Here is an 18,273-nt window from a genome sequence, read left to right as displayed (position 1 = left end):
CCATTTCTTTTATTACATGTGAATGGAGCCTAAAACAGGGCGCAGTAGATACCACACAAAATAATGAGGTAGACAATCATACAGTCTGCAGAGGATCATACAGTCTCACACATGTTCAAAACAATTCACCTTGCACTGCAACTTTCTCTACATAATCAAGTTATGCGATCAGTCACAGCAGGTACAGCTTTTTCATGATAGGAATTTAACTTTCTGAAGTCATCACCATTTACATTCCCTTGGTCTGTATCACATGTGAAGTGTCCCGTCTGTTCATTCGGCCCAGGCGTGGGCGTGCAGGTATGCAGACATGGAGGTGACTCACTATTCTGCTGATTGTCCTGTAATGACTGGAACCACTCATCAAGGCCAGAGTCAGTGAGTGTCAAGCAGTTCCCTTTCCCTACTTATATTATATAGATATTGAGGTACACAGATTTTAATACAAACTCTGTAGCACTATTTAAAGCAGAACATCGGTCTTTCCAGGCCATTCCACGTCCACCCCTGTCGCTACTGCAACACATTATGACAATTAGCCTACGCGATAAGATCTGAGGGTGTGCACTTATTTGTGTGACTCTGGTGTGCCCTCGCGTTCTGGTGTCATCTTCCTCGCCATTCCAGGTTGTGGGCATGATTTAAATGTCTCAGCATCGTACACCCACACAGTGTCTATGCCCTCCCCAGTGGTATCCTCAGGGACCCAAGTGGGGAAGGGAAAGCGGCAGGCCACCACTTTGGCTGTGCTCGGTAACTCCCTCGCCAGCTTCAGCTCCAGCTGCTCCATCTGCGGATACAGACGGCGACAATCAAGAGTTTGTAATACTTTGGGGTCCTGAGAACATATTCGGCAAAGATCAGATGTAGAGCTTTCCAAAGGAGACAAACAGAAGAACTTACCATTTGAGGGACTCCAAAAATGACAACATTGGAATACTGAGCAAAGCTGACCTAGTAAAAGAATCAGAAAAAGAACAAGAGGAAGACATTAACTGCTATGGTAAAATTGTAAATGCCTTTCTGGTCTTTTTGATCACTGAGAGAGCTTTAACACTACATTCATATCCATGAATTATTCCCACACAAGAAGCTGTGTCAGTGTCTTGGCCAAAGGACACATCAACATGCAGACTGGGGATCTGAACTGCCGATCTTCCTGCTCTCCCCTCTGAGCCACGCAATTCCCAAACTCTAAATCACGACACACTTTGCTACATCAATCAGGTGCCACTGACCTTCCACAAGTCAGAGATGTGGAAGGAGGTGGAGCGGCGGACTCCTTCTCTCCAGGCCTTGTAGCGAGAATACCACACCAGCCAGGGATTCAGCTCAAAGCCCGATGCCTGAAACCCGCGCTTGGCTGCTGCTATCACCTGCAAGAGAGAGGAGGGGGAATTCAGTGCATGAGCAACCGTGGCAGCAGTTGGGGGTCAGTTTCTATTTGTGCTGTTTCTGCAGCGCATCTCATAGATAACACGTCCTTTAGGGTAGGCAGCACTGACATGTTTTCCAAATCTTCGTTTTACCGAAGATGAAGTTAGACGTGTATGCCTGGCAGCAACTTTCCGCTAGAGAGGAGAAGAAACGCCTCGGTAACATCAGCTCTGGGACAGACCAGGGGGGCTGGCTTTAGACCATCAGTGATAATACTGCTGAAACTGGTCCTTTAGGGTCAAAGGTCAGGACAGCAACACTGCAGCTGGTCAGGATTCACACTCTTCTCACATGGCGGGTTTGAACCAAGTAGTAGTCGCTTACGTCCTGTGAGAACTCACCCACTTTTCTACCCCCCAAAACTGAAATGACTGCATCAGAAACACAGACTGCAGAGCAGAGTGAATGTGTGATAGAGGGATGATGTTATGTACCACAGGAGGATGCCCTCCAGCATCACTGTGTACTTCTAAAGCAGAGGCTCTGCTGTATGGTTAGGGTGGACAGCACAGCACTTACTATCCGTCCATCTCCGCTCCCGATGTCCACCAGGGTCCCTGATCTGGCTCGCAGCGCCGTCAGGACGTTCTGCACCTGAGCTGTGGTGGCCGGGACAAACGGGAGGCACACTTTTCTGAGCGCAGGGGTGACAAACGGAGCAGCCACGGCGTAAAGGGCGACCAGAGACCCCCCCAGCACCCCCGTCACCACCACACCCAGCCGGCTTCTGCTCTTTACCTCCGGGACGTCGCTCCCAAACTGTCCTGCTGGCGCTGACTCAAGAAAGGTTTCTCCTTGTGACATGACGCTAGCTTAATGTTATGCTAACGTTAGCTGAACTTGGACTGTATGAATGACAGCTGGGGCTGTGCTAACAGTTAGCTGGCCAGGCTACCAAACCATGGTATGTCATGAATAACATTTATATTTTATATTATATTTATATTTTTGATATTATTCAGACCAAACCGGCTCATTATGCTAAGCGTAAAGCGCATAACACATGATACAGAACCATAGATTTAGCTCCTGTGAAAGTGATGGTCCTGTCAATATGACCTGTGCAGCGCTAAAAGAAGCCCGTAAAGGTAACACAGACAACCTAACAAAGGTTCCTATCTGCCTTCATTCCCTGGCCAGAGCCGGACAGCACAGGTACATAGAAGCAATTTAATCACAATTTAAAACTAAGTACACAATAAATACACATTCAATGACATTGTCATGGAGCCATGCATAGTAAAGGGAAAATAAAATATTTATTGAAATAAATAAATAGACACAGCCATACGATAGAAGTAACAGAAGTAAACCAGGCAGAAAGAAGCAGGGCAAACCAAACCAATGAATACACATAAATATCAATAAATACTCCCAAACAAACAAAAACATATTATTACATAATTTATCAACTTGCACACAAACAGAAAATACAAGTGTCAATCCCACTAGGTATTTAAAACAGTGTTTTGCCTGAAGCATGTTTCTTCACCGGTGTGACTAATATTTAGTAGTATTTTCCATTAAATGTTGTCCTTGTTAATATGTGGCTGAATGTCTGTTCTTATTTGATTCTGGACCAGTGCCCCACACAAAAACCAAATCTCCGCTGTTGGAGGGAAAGAAACAGCACAACAGGTGGGACATTTTCTTGGATGGGTGGTGCAATGATGTCCAAACATACTGCATAAGAATCTCTATAGCACTATTCGTTCATAAAATAATCTCAAATATGATGCAGTCATAAATACACTCTACACCACAGCCAAACAGGGAACAACAAAGGAAAAAATGGAACAGTTTTGCATTAGAATTGCTGTAAGGATCATTTTCCGATCATTTATATCAATGAAACTGGAATCTAATTTCAAAAAAGTTAGGGGGGTTTAACCTCAGCAGATAAAGAATTTAGGTGATAATCTCTTTCCATTAGAAGTCATTAGACAGTGTACGGTGGGCAGGGTCCAGCCCTGGCGTGCCATGGTGGATCTGATGGTGGTGCATGCGATGCTGGCTGGTCGTGGGGCCATTATCCATCATCAAGTCATCCTCCTGCTCCGCCCTGTACCCCTCCGCCCCATCCTGAGAATAGCTGTGCTTCATCACCACGATGCTCCTTCGCCCTGCCGGAGCGGTGTGGTGGGAGAGGCGAGGTGACTGCTGGCTCACCATCACCGGCGGCAGTGGCGGCGGCGGCACAAGAGACCCCCCGTCGGCCGCGATGGTGGCGTCCCTCATGCTCAGGTTGCTGCGGCTACCGTGGACGCTGCCGTGCACGCTCCCGTGGTGAGAACCACAGTGGTGGTCGCGGATGCATTTGGAGGAGGAGCGACGGAGCTTGTGGAACTTCTCAAAGTCTTCAGCCAGGGCAGCGTCTGTCAGGTCGCCGGATGGCGCTCGACGCAGAGTGCAGAGCTCATAGTGTGGGGGCTCGAAACCAGGATGGAGGAGGGCGGGGTCAAAGTCATCTCTGTGGATAAGTAGAGGGAGGGGGAGACACACAAACACCAAGTGATGTGATACAGTTACAGTAAAGATCATTTGAGATGAGAAATGAGATGAAAGCTGAAATCTCAACTATCTTTGATTGACACTTCTAAACACATCCTGGTGTGTATGAATACACAGTGTGTAAGTTACTCAAACAACAATACCTAGTTTGCACTGTTATTAAAATGCAGTCTGCAGGCAAACACTTTTCTACTGACATTTAGGTTTGGGAATCCTCGTCAGAGTTTGAGTTCGCCAGCATTTTATTGAATCCAGGAAAAAAATCGGCTTGTTGAAATTTAATTTAATGCTTTTCACCCTTTAGCTGTGTTGTACCTTGTTCCAATTACCCAAATAGGAGCTGCTCACACTGGCAACAGTAGATTGAGGTCGCGCCCCTTTCACAAGTTATTACTTTTAGTAAATTTAAGTTGCATAAATTTTATCCCTTGCTGCTCTGAGGCAGTCAGAATAGTTACACCGACATAAACATGGCCTAAACTTGGTCGCAAACACTTGGCAAGACACGTGGCAACATTAGCACGTATTTGGAGTCATGTTTGGGGCCATTCGAAAAGTCCGTTTTTCCGCTCTCTTTGTAGTTTGATCTGTACAAACTGCTGAGGGACACACCAGGCGAGTGAACTGCTAAATGTGGCGCTGTGTTCACCTGCTGTCAGGTAGGTTACAGTGGGTGACTGCTGCAGTGGGAAAGGAGGCTTATTAGAGTGCAGTCTGTGAGCCAGAAAACCAAAACAATAAGCTAAAGGAGTCTAAAACATAGAGGGAATATAGAATATAGAAAGAGATATGTTGTAAGATTTCAATTTCAGTGTCTCACCTGCGGATGATGTATTTCTTGCGAGGCTGTTTGATCTGGATGATGACAGAGATGATGAGCAGGATGACAACCAGGCCACAAGTTACTCCAATGATGGTGAGGTTAGTGTTATCCAGCGTGTCCAGGATGCTGGCTTTCCTCTTCTCTAGTTAGGGAGACGGCATGGAAAAAGAATGATTTGATGTTCAGCCACAGCCAATATACTGTACGTATGCTGCACGCCTTCACGTTAGCGTACCTTTGCAGTGATTCTCATCCCATGGGTAAACACAGTTCTGGATGCCGTTGCAGACCAGGGTGTGGTTGATGCACATGTTGCTATGGCAAAAGAAAGTCTCTCCTTCACACGGAGCTGAAAAGCAGAAGGTTAAGAGTCACGCAGGTCGTGACACAGGTGAACGGAGTCGACGGAGATTCACTCACGTTCATGGAAGGTGGTGAAGAGGATCCTGAATTTGCTCTTCCTGCTCCCCTCGTCCGCCCACAGCCTGACGACGCCCATGGAGGACACCAGCATGACATCGTTGGCCACCGTGGAGCAGAACTTGTTCTTCAGGTGCTCGACTGAACTGCTGCCGTCGTAGATGGCGACGAAGTTACGCTTGCACTCGTTCGAGTTGTGCATCTCATACTCAAGAAAACGCAGGTAGATCTGTGGGTGAAAGGGCGAGTCGAATCAAGAGTGTATGTACACAGTATTGCTCCTCCTGGCTCTTTTTACAGACATTTTTCTTCTAATATTTTTTAAAGTAATGTCCGCCTACCACAGCCGCTTGACCTAAACTGGTTCTGTGAATCTAGCATAGACACTGAAATGATCCTGGTGTGGTGATATGTAACTCAGTACATTTACTCAAGTACTGTACTTGCTGCTTGCACTCCACTGCACTCCAAGATGAATACTGCACTCTTTACTCCACTACATGCATGTCACAGATGTAGTTATTTCCAGATTAAGAGTTTACATGTAAAACATAAGAATAGTTGATGAAATATGATACATTGTTATAGAAAAGAAAACTATCCAACAGTAAAAGAAAACGTGTTAAAATAATCTCTAAATGTTTTAAAATGACCTTTGAAGAGTAAATTACTGCACTGACTGTGTTGTTGTAGTATCTCTTGTTAGAGAAGTTAAGCTGTTTTAGCTGTGAGTTACATTACAACAGAGAAACAGCTACATGTGACCCCACCACCACCACAACTAGACCACCACCAGTTTACTCATACAGACCCGAGATTTTGGTGGAGCCCTGATGTACCACCTGCAGTCTACGGCCTCAGTCTGCAGCGCCCGGCCCTCCCCGGTTATCTGGGTGGACTCTACAAAGCCTTCCGGGCCGCTCAGCTCAAACTCACAAACTGTGGATAACAATATTTTTTTGCGTTATGGCAATGCTAGTTTTGATACTGACTGAAACTGTAGAAAGATCATAAAACAACACAAGTTGAATACTAACATGGCAGAGCAGGCAGTTCCCCGAGCCCTTGGAACTCGGGATCTAAAAGCAAAACATAAGAATGTTAGAGTCAAATAATAAAAAGGGCTGCAGCATTTCACCTAAATAGAGATGCGTTCCAAATGTAAAATAGATTTTAACCTTTTTTACTGGGTCCACCTGGTAGAAAATCCCCACCATCAGTACTACACAATCTATTCACTCCATTTTCTGCCAGTTTTGCCCAGATTTTTACAGATATTTCAATCTTATCTGAAGTATTGGAAATGGGTGCACGCAGTAATCACTGCAACGAATGCTGTCTAGGAAAAGCATACAGATTAAAACAAAATCTAGCACAAAGAAAAACAAATACCACAGAATAAAAGTGATGATATTAAAGACATATTGCAAAACACAATAAAAACACAGCTGGCCGGGGTTTACATAATCCCTGTTCCAGCGCATTCCCCCTGACCACGTTTAAACTCCCCTGAATCCCTGATGCCCTTCACCAAAGAAGAAAATCACACTCTTTGTATCAGACAGGAAGGAGAAATTGTGTTCTAAACCTGTGTGCGGACGAATCTATTTGCTAGGTGGATTATAAATCCTGATATACCGGCTTAGTTCAGAACAGATTAGGCCCCACCAGCACGGACGACCTGCTGATGAAAATGTCACTTTTTTTTGTTTTCAAAACTCTTCTGGAAGCACCCAGTTTGATGTTTTGTATGAAAAATCCATTCTTCAACGAAAGTCAATCAAATGTCAAATAACAGTACCTATACAAACGGTAGCAATCCAAGTACAGGAAAATTCTTTAAAGGCAGCAGTGTGGAGTGAAGAGTTGACAGAAAGTTTGGTTCCTCACATCTTAAAAATTTTTTTTTTATCTTTGTGATGTAAGAGGAGCAGGTGATGGAGGAGTAAACAAGGACTCTTATTAATCCTCTGTTTCTTAGCCCTGCTTGTGCTTTAGGATTGTCCAGATTATTCACATTTAGTCCTATCTGTGTGTGTGTGTGTGTTGCAACAATGCATTCCCACAGGCTTTATACCTAATGTGAGGGAAAAAATGTAAAGACGTGATGAAAGCAAGATATAGGACAGTTTATGTAAATCCTCTCCTAATGTTATTCACTTAAAAAATGTGCAGTACGTACAAGAACATTGAAGATTAATACAACACACACACACACACATATGCATGTATATTTACACTGATATCTGATGACTGGATGTTTCATTTTAAACTTAGGCTAGGCAGGAGGGCCCAAACTGTCCTTGACTCCTGTTACCACAACAGGCAGTTATCGCCGCGTCATTTCTCGAATGCATCGGCAAACGTGACAAATGTGCAACATGTACATCTTAATTGGGATGGATGGCATTGATCAGATCAGTGAACGAGCAGTGATGGAAACAGTTGGTCTTACAACCTAAAGATACTGCCATCTTATCCCAGGATTTCTGTGCGTGCGCTTTGATAAGAGGTGCACTTTTAGTGTACCCACCCTTCAAAGACTCTGTTATATTTACTGACCAGACCTGCAATATAGAAACAAGCTGGAAACCAAAAAAATGTCATATAGCATATAAACAAACAGTTTCTTATTTGCACATCCGGAAGTTGCGGGGCAACAATAGCGCTATTTTCAGCACTGCTCGCGTTGCTCATATGACTTTAAGTTCAATCATTCTTTCAGCTTTCAGGTTTTCTCCACAGCAGCTCCTGAGACAGCTCGTCTCTAACTGTGTCCGCCTGCTGCTCTCTCTTGAGCAGGTGGTGTGCAGCGGGTTTTTTTTAGAGCTTTTCCACTGAAAACAGCTTCCTGCTGCGGCTGGAAATGTCGCTCATGAGAGCCGTGAGAGTCAACGGAATGCTAAAAATTGCAGGTGATCACTTCCTCCGTCCAAACAAACCCATTTCACATACAAGTAGTTGTGCGATCCACTGTTAAGTACTATCTTGTTCACACACACTTGTGTGAGTCAACTTTGTAATCACCTGAATGTGCTCATGCTATTTCGTATTGCTCTTAACCCCTTACTGCCTGACTTTATTTACAATTATATAAAAAAATAAATGATTTGTGTTTTTGCAAGTGGAGGTTGTTCATTTGAATATAGCATAGCATAGAATAGTACAATATAATAATAGTATAATCTTTCGGAGGTGCTCAAATGCTGATGTATATATGTATATACGCATAGAATATATATATATTTATGTATGTATGTATGTATGTATGTATGTATGTATGTATGTATGTATGTATGTATGTACGTATGTACGTACGTATGTATGTATGCATCTATGTATATATAATGTATACATAGAATATGCATCAACCGGCATTAGTGGGATACAGAGGCCACCTCAGCTGCATCAAGACCGGAAGAGGTTTGAGGCGAATTCGCGACAATAGTCAACAAGGGGTTAACTTCAAGAATAAAATGATATCGGGCTGTAACATGGTTAATTATGAATAACATTAAAGATCAGGTCTCAGTCAGTGACATATGCATCGACCGTTATTCCGCTTTTTAAAAGTGTGTGTGAGCATGTTGTGCATGTGGGTGAATTAATTCTCTCCTTCCACCCGTGATGAGTGGAATTAGACCGGAGATTAGCATTTGGCATGGCAGACTCATTACATTTGATGTAAACAGATGAAAAACAGCTTCTCCTGATCTGCCAATAATGGCAAGTATCTTCTTAAAGGGATAGTTCATGATTTTAGGAGTTGGATTTTTCAAGGGGAAAAAAGTGCTCGCTTAAGTGTTTCAGCTTTTGAGAAGACGAATGCTGAAGCACGCTCGCCTGTTGCTGTCACTGGAAGGTTAAGCGACCATACTATAGAAATGTGTGAAATAAAACAGAAATTGTATCTGACGTTTTCTGAGAAATAGCAGTGAGCCCCGACATGCAGAGAAAAACAACTTCAGCCCCCCAGCACCTTAAAAACTAGTGTGCGTGGGACGACTCACAGGACTGTAGTCTAAAAGTGGAACATCCCTTGCGGAATAAGAAGATAATAAGAAAGAAAGCAAGAAAGAAAGAAAGATAGAAAGAAAGAAAGAAAGCGGGGATGGCTGGATGGACAGAGGGATACAGATTAATCTTTGCTCCTCGTCAGTGTAGGTGGCCTATAAAATCTGCTTTTAATAAAGCCTCTGCCTCGGACTCCCTTAAGCTGCTGCTGCGGCTCAGCGCTGACAAGCTGTATTCCCCTGAAGACAAGCTTTCATTAACTCGTGTGTGTGTGTGTGTGTGTGTGTGTGACTGAGGGAACAAGTGCCTATGTGTGTGTGTGTGTGTGTGTGTGTGTGTGTGTGTGTGTGTGCGTGTGTTTGAATAAATGCTCCCCTCCTCTTCCCTTGTCAGCTGCAGCTGGTGTGCCTGCACTACAAATGGAAATGAGAGAGCGCTCCCAGCAGCATGCCATCAGACTGATATTAAAGTTACGATGTGCAACTTTTTGACACCACATGCACAATTAAAAAATATTGTACACTGCCCCACATTCTTTTTCTTCTTTCTCCTTGATATTGATCTTATTCAAGTGCATATTACTCTTTGTGGCGCTGGAAGTACAAGTGCCCACTGGGCATGCAAATGTGTGTAATGTGCGTTTTAATTGGATTATATGACCAGCCAAGTCGGGCAACGGCAGAAAAGAAGACACTGTGTAAAAGAGGTAGCCACTTTTAGCACGTGGCAGCCAACAATATCAAAGTCTCAGCAGGATGGTGGATTAGAAGAGAAGTGCTAAGGAAAGAAGCCATAGTAAGGAGCCCCCCCCTCCCCCCAGCCAGACAGAGCTGCAGCTGGTATAAGCATAACAATATAGCAGAAATGCAAAATGACGTGAAAAAATGAAGTCATGGTTGGCGTTCCTCACTTTTATGCCACACTCACAAGAGGAGGTGCCTGGGGAGACCGTCCTCCCAACACTAATGACCCGAATCAGTCATTTCAGCAAGACCACATACTGCATGTTTTTGTGACGTCATTATGCAGCGACCAAGTCCACGTGGGGAGGGGGTCAGAGTGGGAACCGAGTCGGCAAAAATTACTCTTTCTTGTTACCAATTAACAATCATGACCATGATCAAACCTTTGCCAAGTGACAAAGCTAAATTAACCTTGACAAAGCGAGTTTAACTTGAACTTTTCTCATTTTCAAACATGAAATACTCAAAGGTAACAGGTAGCGTACACAGATCTTCAGGATCAAGTTGACTGATCTCAGTTTTGTCTGGCTATCTAAACATTTTGGCCTCATGGCCTTCATCGTTTTCTAATGTTGATTCAACTTAATTTGTCAATCATTCATTCATTCATTTTCATTTATGTAGTTTGTGGTGTTTTTGAATTATATTGCAATAACACTGAGCGTTTCTTCACACATGATGGTCAAAATATACAGACTAAATCCCAGTCTATGTGCTTCACAGCAGTTTTTTTTTTTCATATTTCATGGAGCATTTTTCAAAATACTCAAAGACACCTTTTCCCAAACTACATTGTCTGGGATACGCAGTTTCCAGAATTAAGTCAGGCCAACATGCTACAACCCAAGGACTCACAGAACTGCCAGCAAACTCAACACTTTGTAAAAAAAGGCCTTATTTTGAAGGAAACTAACTTACACACTAACTTCAGATCCAAGAGAAGAAGAAGCTCCATAGAGCTGAGGTGATCTGCGGAGTCCGGCAATAACTTCATAGGGTTCATTACCACATGCACCCCCAATCACATCGCACACAGTCATCTGATCCATTTTTAATTCACTGATATTGATCAGTGCAGCTTCGTGGCCACGTTCAGAAACGCAGCGCCCTCTTTCACATGATTCTGTGACCACTCACCTTGTGTGAAGTTATAGCGGGCGGAGAAACCGATGGCCTCCAGTTCACCATCAGCCACAAACTTGATGTACAGGTACCTCCCACTGGAACGGACATACGACGGGCTCTCCTGCCCACAGTAGCGACCAATGATGGGCGAGAAACCAAAGGGCCCATCGCGGACCTCGATGTGGTCGAACTTGCACTCCCAGGACGGCTCTACGGAGTACCTCTCATCGAAGAATAAGTCGATGCACTGCCTGGGGGCGGCTGGAGGACGGAGAGAAGGTCCGAGAGGGTGAGGCAGGAGCAGAGGAGGTGAAGCTGGAGGGTGGAAAGTGAGTGACAGGCTAAAAGGGAAACGATGGAAGCCTTACCTTCTATAATATAGACACATTCCCTCTCAGGCGGGTATTTGTCAGGGTAGTTGGGCGAGGTGAAATACCCTCCATCAGGCTCCTTTACAAAGGTCCCACACAGCCCAGCTGGTGTCACACCTGAGTTGTTCTTCACTGGAAACACAGGAAGACAGTGTACAGACAGGACTGGCTGCTGGATAGACTGAGTTTTATTTTTTATTATAGAGTAGAGCAGCAGCGATTAATCAATTATCTGTCAGCCTTAATTGATCACCAGCTATTTTGATGACATGGGTTACCTTTTAACAAAAGACGTTAAATTCTCTCAATCCCGCTTCTTAAATGAAAATATTATCTGGTTTCTTTACTCTTCTATGACAGTAAGCTGAATATCTTTAGTTTGTGGACAAAACAAAACATGTGAGGATGTCACCTTAGTCTTTACCAAACACTGTCTGATATATCTGACTATTTTCGGACATTTAAAAGACCAAACAACTAATCGACCAAACAACTAATCGATTAATCGCATGCATTTCGCATCGAAACGTTATTGATTTCTGTCCAAACCGAGAGAGGGGGAATCGGCTGCGCTCATCGAGCTAGTGGTCATTAGGTCATCATTCCTGATTAGTGAGAATAAACCCACCTCGCCTGTTGAGCAACCACTGCCACACACTCTTTCTTTTTTTCCCACAAAATCAGAATGATTGATATCCAGAAAAGTAAAAACATGTTGCTTTTTAGCTGTGGTGAACAGTGTCGCCTGAACAGGGACTCAGGATGTGACGTGGTCCCTTCTGAGGACTGAGTTTTCTTCCTCACTTCTTCATCCGTGATGCCTTTAACTTAAAAACGGACTGTTTGAATGTCATTTTGTTTATTTCTTTTGTCAGCCTCCTGTATTTTTGTGAAGCACTCTGTACCCCCCCCCCCCCCCTGTTTTGAAGGCTGCTAAACCATTTCGTTTTACTGACCTATCTGCTTTCTTACCTTGAGCTTTTGTTTTGGTAGCTGAGGCACCTGACAGCTCAGGGGAGATGAGGCTTGCTGCTAAAGCTGCGAGAAGAGAGGGGATTAAAGATTGTGATTTGTTTTTCAATTTGTCTATAACCAGATTAAATTTAAAAAGTCATAAAAACCCACAGACACCATAGACTGGTGATAGCACACACACGCATCAAACAATATGAAAGATGGTTGGAATAAACACTTGAAGGCAGCAGAAGGAGGAAAACACACACCATATATGCCAGAGGATTGTAAACCTGTGGCCACTGACTGACACCACAGACAATAGGAAGCATGTTTACAGCTGGAAACTTACCGATGGGCAGCAGAAGTTTGTGCACCATTTCTGTTCCCTGAGGATGGGCAGCTCTGGCTCACATATTGCCATTAAATAATCCTGACTAAACGTCCATTTACTTGGGGGGGAAAAAACATTTCCTCACTAAATGCGTCAAAAATCTGCGAGCAAAGAGTTCGACATTTCCATCCCACTGTCTCTCTCTCTCTGTCTGTCTGTCTGTCTGTCTCCCCGGGAGCTCAGAGGATTACACTCCCGTCCGCCGCAAACCTTCACATTTTTTGCTCCACCTTTAGGCTGCATTAATCCTCTCAGAAGATCTTATTGACAATGCTGCGTCCGCGTAAAGTGGGCATCTGACATCTGTGCGCGTCCCTCAGCGAAGCAGTGCCGAAATCCACCAAATCAGCACCTCTGTCGAAGCTCCGAGTCAGAAAAATCTTTTAATCTATTTATTCACTCTTATTCTCTCCTGTTTTCTTTTTTTTTTTTTGTAATTTTTTTTTTAATTAATGAGGTTCTACGTTAATGCTACGTGCGCTTTAACCCACCCGGACTGCATACACGTGCAGTGGCAGTGCTCCAGTGGTGGTAAAAAAATATTCAGATTCTTAATTCAAGTAAAATTAGAAATGCAATGTGGAAATACTCAGAAGTCCTCAGAGGTGGGCTATTCAAAAGTCAGGAAAATGTACCTCTCAAAACTGGCAGCTGTTCTCACCTGTGTGTATTGCATTATTATTGATCATATGAGTTGATTGGTTGTACTGATCCATCAACATGTCAGCTGCATTCTAACGCTACAGCTGATCCAGATGGAGCTCATTTTAGTTCCTGTGTTTTAGCTGACAGTTTAACCCATAGTCTTTGTTCTCTTCGTAAAATCCTAATCTGCAGAGTCATAACTTGCTGCCTGGTAAATGTGGTGAAGTCAATTTCTATTTTGAATGCAATGGAGTAAAAGTATACAGTGGCATGAAATAGAAGTAATTTAAGCTGCTACATGGAACTTTCATTTTGTGGTGATTGCAGCAGTGTCCCGTGGACAAAAGCGGTATTATTTCCCCACAGAGAAGACTGCATTTGAGCACCTCCGAAAGATGTCATAGAAAAATCTAAAATACAGACTGGAAAATGAAACATGCGAGTGCACCTTAGGACAATCACTGCACACTGCATCTCCCGTCCCATCCAAACAGACCAGTCGGGCCAGGCAGCAGGAGCGACGGTGACCCCTGAGGGCAGCCGGGATAAGTCGGGGTAAATTATTTTGTCTGGATCGGACTGGTGCAGGCATTTAGAATTACAAAACAGAGACAGTCAACATAGCCAGTCCTCTCACTGATGGCCTTGTTTGCTTATCTAGGTCATCAGTATTCAAGTGAGACCGTTTCACAACTAGTTAACGAAACTCCTCATACTAGGTTTAAGTAAAGTAGGTTTAAATTGTACTTAAATACAGCACATGAATAAATGCACTTGGTTTATTTCAGCTTAGTGCCGTTAAGGTGGTGGTTGTCCGGAGCAAACATCCTTCTGTCCGGTTCCTCGTGCATGACAGAAGCTCATACGTGCTTTTTTTTAAAGGCTATAACGGACAACATTTCATTGAGTTGGGACTAGTTGTTGTAATCACAGAACAGTCTTGTACTTTCTGTACGTGCAGCTTGTTGTCCCCGTCTTGACTATGCAGTATATGCAAAAAAAAAAGTAGTTACTGATTATTTCATGTCTTTGTCCCCACTTCAAAACTCTTGTTGTGAGACACAATTCAAATCTAAACCTTGGGCTTATCTATTTATTTGGGGGGCAGAAACAAGCAAACACGTGTCAACTAATCGCTGAGTAATGCTGACTGTGCTCAGTGTTGCACGGCTGAATTATTTCATAGAATGTTCCCCTTCCAAAGAAGAATCAAGCAGCAGGAAATGAACATGAAAAAAAGCAGAGGGAAATGACTGGAATAACTTTAGATGGAAATTGCCGTTGTGAATTTGAATTCAAATGAAAACTTTTACACATCATCACTCACTTTTTAGAGCATGTTGAAAATCTTTTTGCCCATACAGCGTACATGTATGTCTTTAGAAAATGAATCTGCCTTACAGTAATGTTATCTTGTCAGTCAAGCGAGAACTGGTACAAACTTCATTTCCTTTGGGAAAGTGACCTAAATTACGCTTGTATCTGAAAAGAGTGGAACCAAAGTTACAATCGTTTATTACTGAAATTATATATTATTGAAAACTATCATCTTTTACTACTTTTTAACTTTAACTGTACTCCTGCGAACACAGTATAGAGGGGAATGACTTCAAATGTAAATCGACTGACGCACTGAAAATCCCACTGCGCATACAGAGACTACACTACATTTCCTCAGTTTGAAAAACCACTGATGATTGCAAATATCACCCAGACAGTAAGCAGTAGCTGCAGTTGGACACCATTCACACAGAACATATCTGAAAAAAAAAACAAGCACTAGTCTCATGTTCCATTTTTTATATCTGCACTTCTCACTTTTTTAAAATTGACTTTATCTTTGTTTTCTATTGATTCCTTTTTTTCAGCTGTTTTGGAAATTGGCCACTCTACTCTGTCCGTTTTCCAAGTGCATTGGCCCTCAGATCCAAATCTTCTCTTTGAGCAATCATTGAATCAGCACCTATATCTCCAGTTTAAAAGACAGCCAGGAACACGAGCCATCTACCCATTCTAGCTCGGAAGAATGTTGCAGCCACGTCCTTTCCTTCTTTCGAAAAGCTTTCTTGAGCGCGGTTGTCAGATTTCTTCACGGCAGCCAAAAATTCTTTATCAGCTGTCTCTGGGTCACAGTTATGAGATACCTTAATGAGATCAACAGACAATATGACAGAGAGTACATTCGTTCAAACTGATCTTATAGGGCACATGGAGACAAACACACACAGCTGTACCTACCTCTCTGTCTCCTCTCTCATCCTGGTGGGGTTGTTTGCAATGTGGGTACTCGCTGACGGTGTAGACTTGAGGTGGGTAGTACCCTCTCAGGTCTTTGACAGATAAACCTGGAATGGGCCCTGAGTCTGACACCCACTCTCCCTTTGCCTGTCTGGGATCATGACATCATACTTGTAATTAATTATTCACCTATATTCCCCCATGTGTGACTCAGTCTGAGTCTATGTTTTGCACTACTGTTTGATCTGGTGATCATCTTGCCAAAGCATATTATTGTTTTTTATGGGACTTTTGTGGAGCTGAGATGTTGTGTGTGTTACATTTAGAGCTCATATCCAGCTACACCCAAACGGTGTGACAAGCGACTAAAACATCTCTGTGATGTGAAAAAATAATTTAAATTTACCCGTGGCCAGCCTTTGGTTCTTTGCACATTTTGTCATTCCCAAAACACACTGACATTAAAGCAGCAGTTGGTTAACTTTTGTAAAAAATATATTATCATATACTGTCAATGTATCCAGTAATCACTGTTGGAGCACACTGTTTGTTCCCTGTGGTCCTGACTGCCACCCAGGAGCTTCCAAAGCACGCTGGCTTGTGTTTTCCCCATAGCTCACAGTTCTGCACCTCCCGCCAGGCTTGTCATTTGTAGTGTTAGCGTTGTGTACCATTGTGGGTGCCTTTGTATACCTGGCCTCTCCAATTCTTATGGTTTGTTGGGGTTTTAGAGGCAGATCATGAACCAAAGGTCATAAACCAAAGTGGAGGCCTAATTAAAAGTTTGACCTGACGAAAGCATTACAAGAACATTCAGAAATCACCAAAGGTATTAGAATTAATCACCATAGGGATATAAATGTGTGCACCAAATTTAGTAGATCAACATCAACTCTGTGCGGAGGGGCTTTGGAGGTGAACTGAAGTGGAGAATCGGTGTTGGTGGGGGGGTGTTGAGTGCTGGAGTTGTTCTCTCTCAATTTCTGGCGTTGAGTCCACTCAAAAGATAAGATTTAGCCAATAAAGTTGTAATATTTTGAGAAAAAAATAATATTTGGAGTATTAATTTGCAATTTGATGAGAATCAAGTCAAACAGACATCTGTTTACAATGACAGAGTGAGGAGCAGTCTGTCTTTTCTGTGTCAAGGTTTCACCATTAAGCAGCTGATCATATTATCTAAGGAAATTAAACCAGTTACTTGATGCATGAGTCAACAGCTCCTGCAGTACAGCAGGAACCTGGTTTCTCCAGACAGCCGAGACCAGAGCTCAGACAATGATACAAGTTCAGTGGGCTTTATGTGAATGATGTGAAAGGCAGCCAGAGAGCACCTGTCCCATTGGATACAGTGCATTGTTATTGCTCTGCACTGTGCTGACGTGGAAGTATCCCAGAGTGTATCTGTAAGTCAGCTCTGCACTGCTCATTACAGCAACAGAGAGCTTACAGCAACAAGACGTACATTTACCAAATAAATATCAATCTTCAACACTTCTAAAGCATAAATCTGACCATTGTGTGGCTCATTGTCCACACAAATGTTATTTTTACCACTTCTGATAAAGTGCAGTTCAAAGCTGCTTACCTAAGCTTTTCAATGGGAAGTGTATAGGATGGTGCCAAACAGTGCAAAGCTGCTTGTGACTGAGGGGGAGGCAGAGGAGACGTGACACTGAGCTACTAGTCAGAGGAGACATGTCACACTGCAGTCCAAACTTTTTACAGTAAACTATGGACTTTCAGACAATGTAATCCACTCAACCCATAAATATAATACATAACATTTTATTATCAAATTGATGACTTTTTCCTTGAAGTGCTATTTTTTCTCTCTCAGAAAATTATGATGTCTTAATGCTCATTTTTGCTTTTGTTTTTGTTAATCATATTGTGATTAAATTTATCATGAATTCTTCAGTAGTAACAAATAGATTAAATGCCCTGCTCATTTTTCCATACAGATTTAAATTTAATTAATAGAAACCTATTGTACATTAATATGGTGTTGTGTTTCGTTCCTTAGCTTTAATTTATGTTAAAATCTAACACATTTTATATTGTCATTACAAATTGTCACATTGAAATATATATCAGTAACTATGTCCCCCAAAATACATGCACATACAAGCGCATTAATATGTGCATGTTTACACAAAGTGAGTGAAGTAAGCTGTGCATTTGTACAAAAAATATCAAAGAACAACTGGGACAGCAAGACTGAGAGACTACAGCTGTGCTCACAGCTCTGTCGGGCCTTGCTCATGCTAACTAAATATTTAGCTTTTATCTAAATGTCAACAAATCTTGGTGTAGTGTGTTGGCATGCAAACATTTCTTAGTTAATTAACATGAACTAAAGCTGTGGCTGATGGGAATGTCTTTAGTTAGGTATTGGGTCACGAACCATAGTAGTGGCCTAATCCAAGGTTTGACCTGATCGTGGTGCTACAGCGAAGGCTCCCCAAAGGCATTACAATTCATACTGAAGCTGTAATACAACCATTATTCAACCTGTGTGCAACCTGGTAGTGCTAGAGAGAGAAGTCAGAAGGTTGCCATTATCGGTGGGATTCATCCTCTGCGGACCACGAATAT

General features: G+C 42.9%; 2 protein-coding genes across 2 annotated transcripts; both read right to left on the bottom strand.

Annotated features, from left to right (window-relative positions):
- Positions 1 to 60: 60 nt before the first annotated feature.
- atpsckmt (fATP synthase c subunit lysine N-methyltransferase) lies at positions 61 to 2,485 on the bottom strand. Its single transcript, XM_070844547.1, has 4 exons — positions 1,957 to 2,485; positions 1,239 to 1,376; positions 904 to 954; positions 61 to 790 (listed from the first exon to the last, which is right to left on the bottom strand). The coding sequence occupies exons 1-4, from the start codon at positions 2,239 to 2,241 to the stop codon at positions 569 to 571; spliced, it is 696 nt and encodes a 231-aa protein (XP_070700648.1). The 5' UTR covers positions 2,242 to 2,485; the 3' UTR covers positions 61 to 568.
- An 881-nt stretch (positions 2,486 to 3,366) lies between these two features.
- On the bottom strand, positions 3,367 to 12,778 carry LOC139214530 (neuropilin and tolloid-like protein 1). Its single transcript, XM_070845407.1, has 10 exons — positions 12,751 to 12,778; positions 12,417 to 12,482; positions 11,442 to 11,576; positions 11,086 to 11,334; positions 6,229 to 6,270; positions 6,003 to 6,130; positions 5,192 to 5,420; positions 5,007 to 5,120; positions 4,769 to 4,913; positions 3,367 to 3,907 (listed from the first exon to the last, which is right to left on the bottom strand). The coding sequence occupies exons 1-10, from the start codon at positions 12,776 to 12,778 to the stop codon at positions 3,367 to 3,369; spliced, it is 1,677 nt and encodes a 558-aa protein (XP_070701508.1).
- Between the last annotated feature and the right edge of the window lie 5,495 nt (positions 12,779 to 18,273).

This window comes from Pempheris klunzingeri, chromosome 15, assembly GCF_042242105.1.
Source record: "Pempheris klunzingeri isolate RE-2024b chromosome 15, fPemKlu1.hap1, whole genome shotgun sequence".
NCBI classification, from domain to species: domain Eukaryota; kingdom Metazoa; phylum Chordata; class Actinopteri; order Acropomatiformes; family Pempheridae; genus Pempheris; species Pempheris klunzingeri.
Note: the sequence above shows the minus strand (reverse complement) of the source record. Positions and strands in the feature narration are given on the sequence as shown.

Bases quoted from the DNA above. Each gene is read 5' to 3' on its own strand.
- atpsckmt (XM_070844547.1), bottom strand. From the start codon at position 2,241: ATGTCACAAGGAGAAACCTTTCTTGAGTCAGCGCCAGCAGGACAGTTT. The intron at 1,377-1,956 runs GTAAGTGCTGTG...TCTCTCTTGCAG, and splicing joins GGAGCGGAGATGGACGGATA to GTGATAGCAGCAGCCAAGCG. The intron at 791-903 runs GTAAGTTCTTCT...CTGTATCCGCAG, and splicing joins TTTTTGGAGTCCCTCAAATG to ATGGAGCAGCTGGAGCTGAA.
- LOC139214530 (XM_070845407.1), bottom strand. From the start codon at position 12,778: ATGGTGCACAAACTTCTGCTGCCCATCG. The intron at 12,483-12,750 runs GTAAGTTTCCAG...CTCTTCTCGCAG, and splicing joins CAAACTTCTGCTGCCCATCG to CTTTAGCAGCAAGCCTCATC. The intron at 11,335-11,441 runs GTAAGGCTTCCA...TCCGTCCTCCAG, and splicing joins ATGTGTCTATATTATAGAAG to CCGCCCCCAGGCAGTGCATC.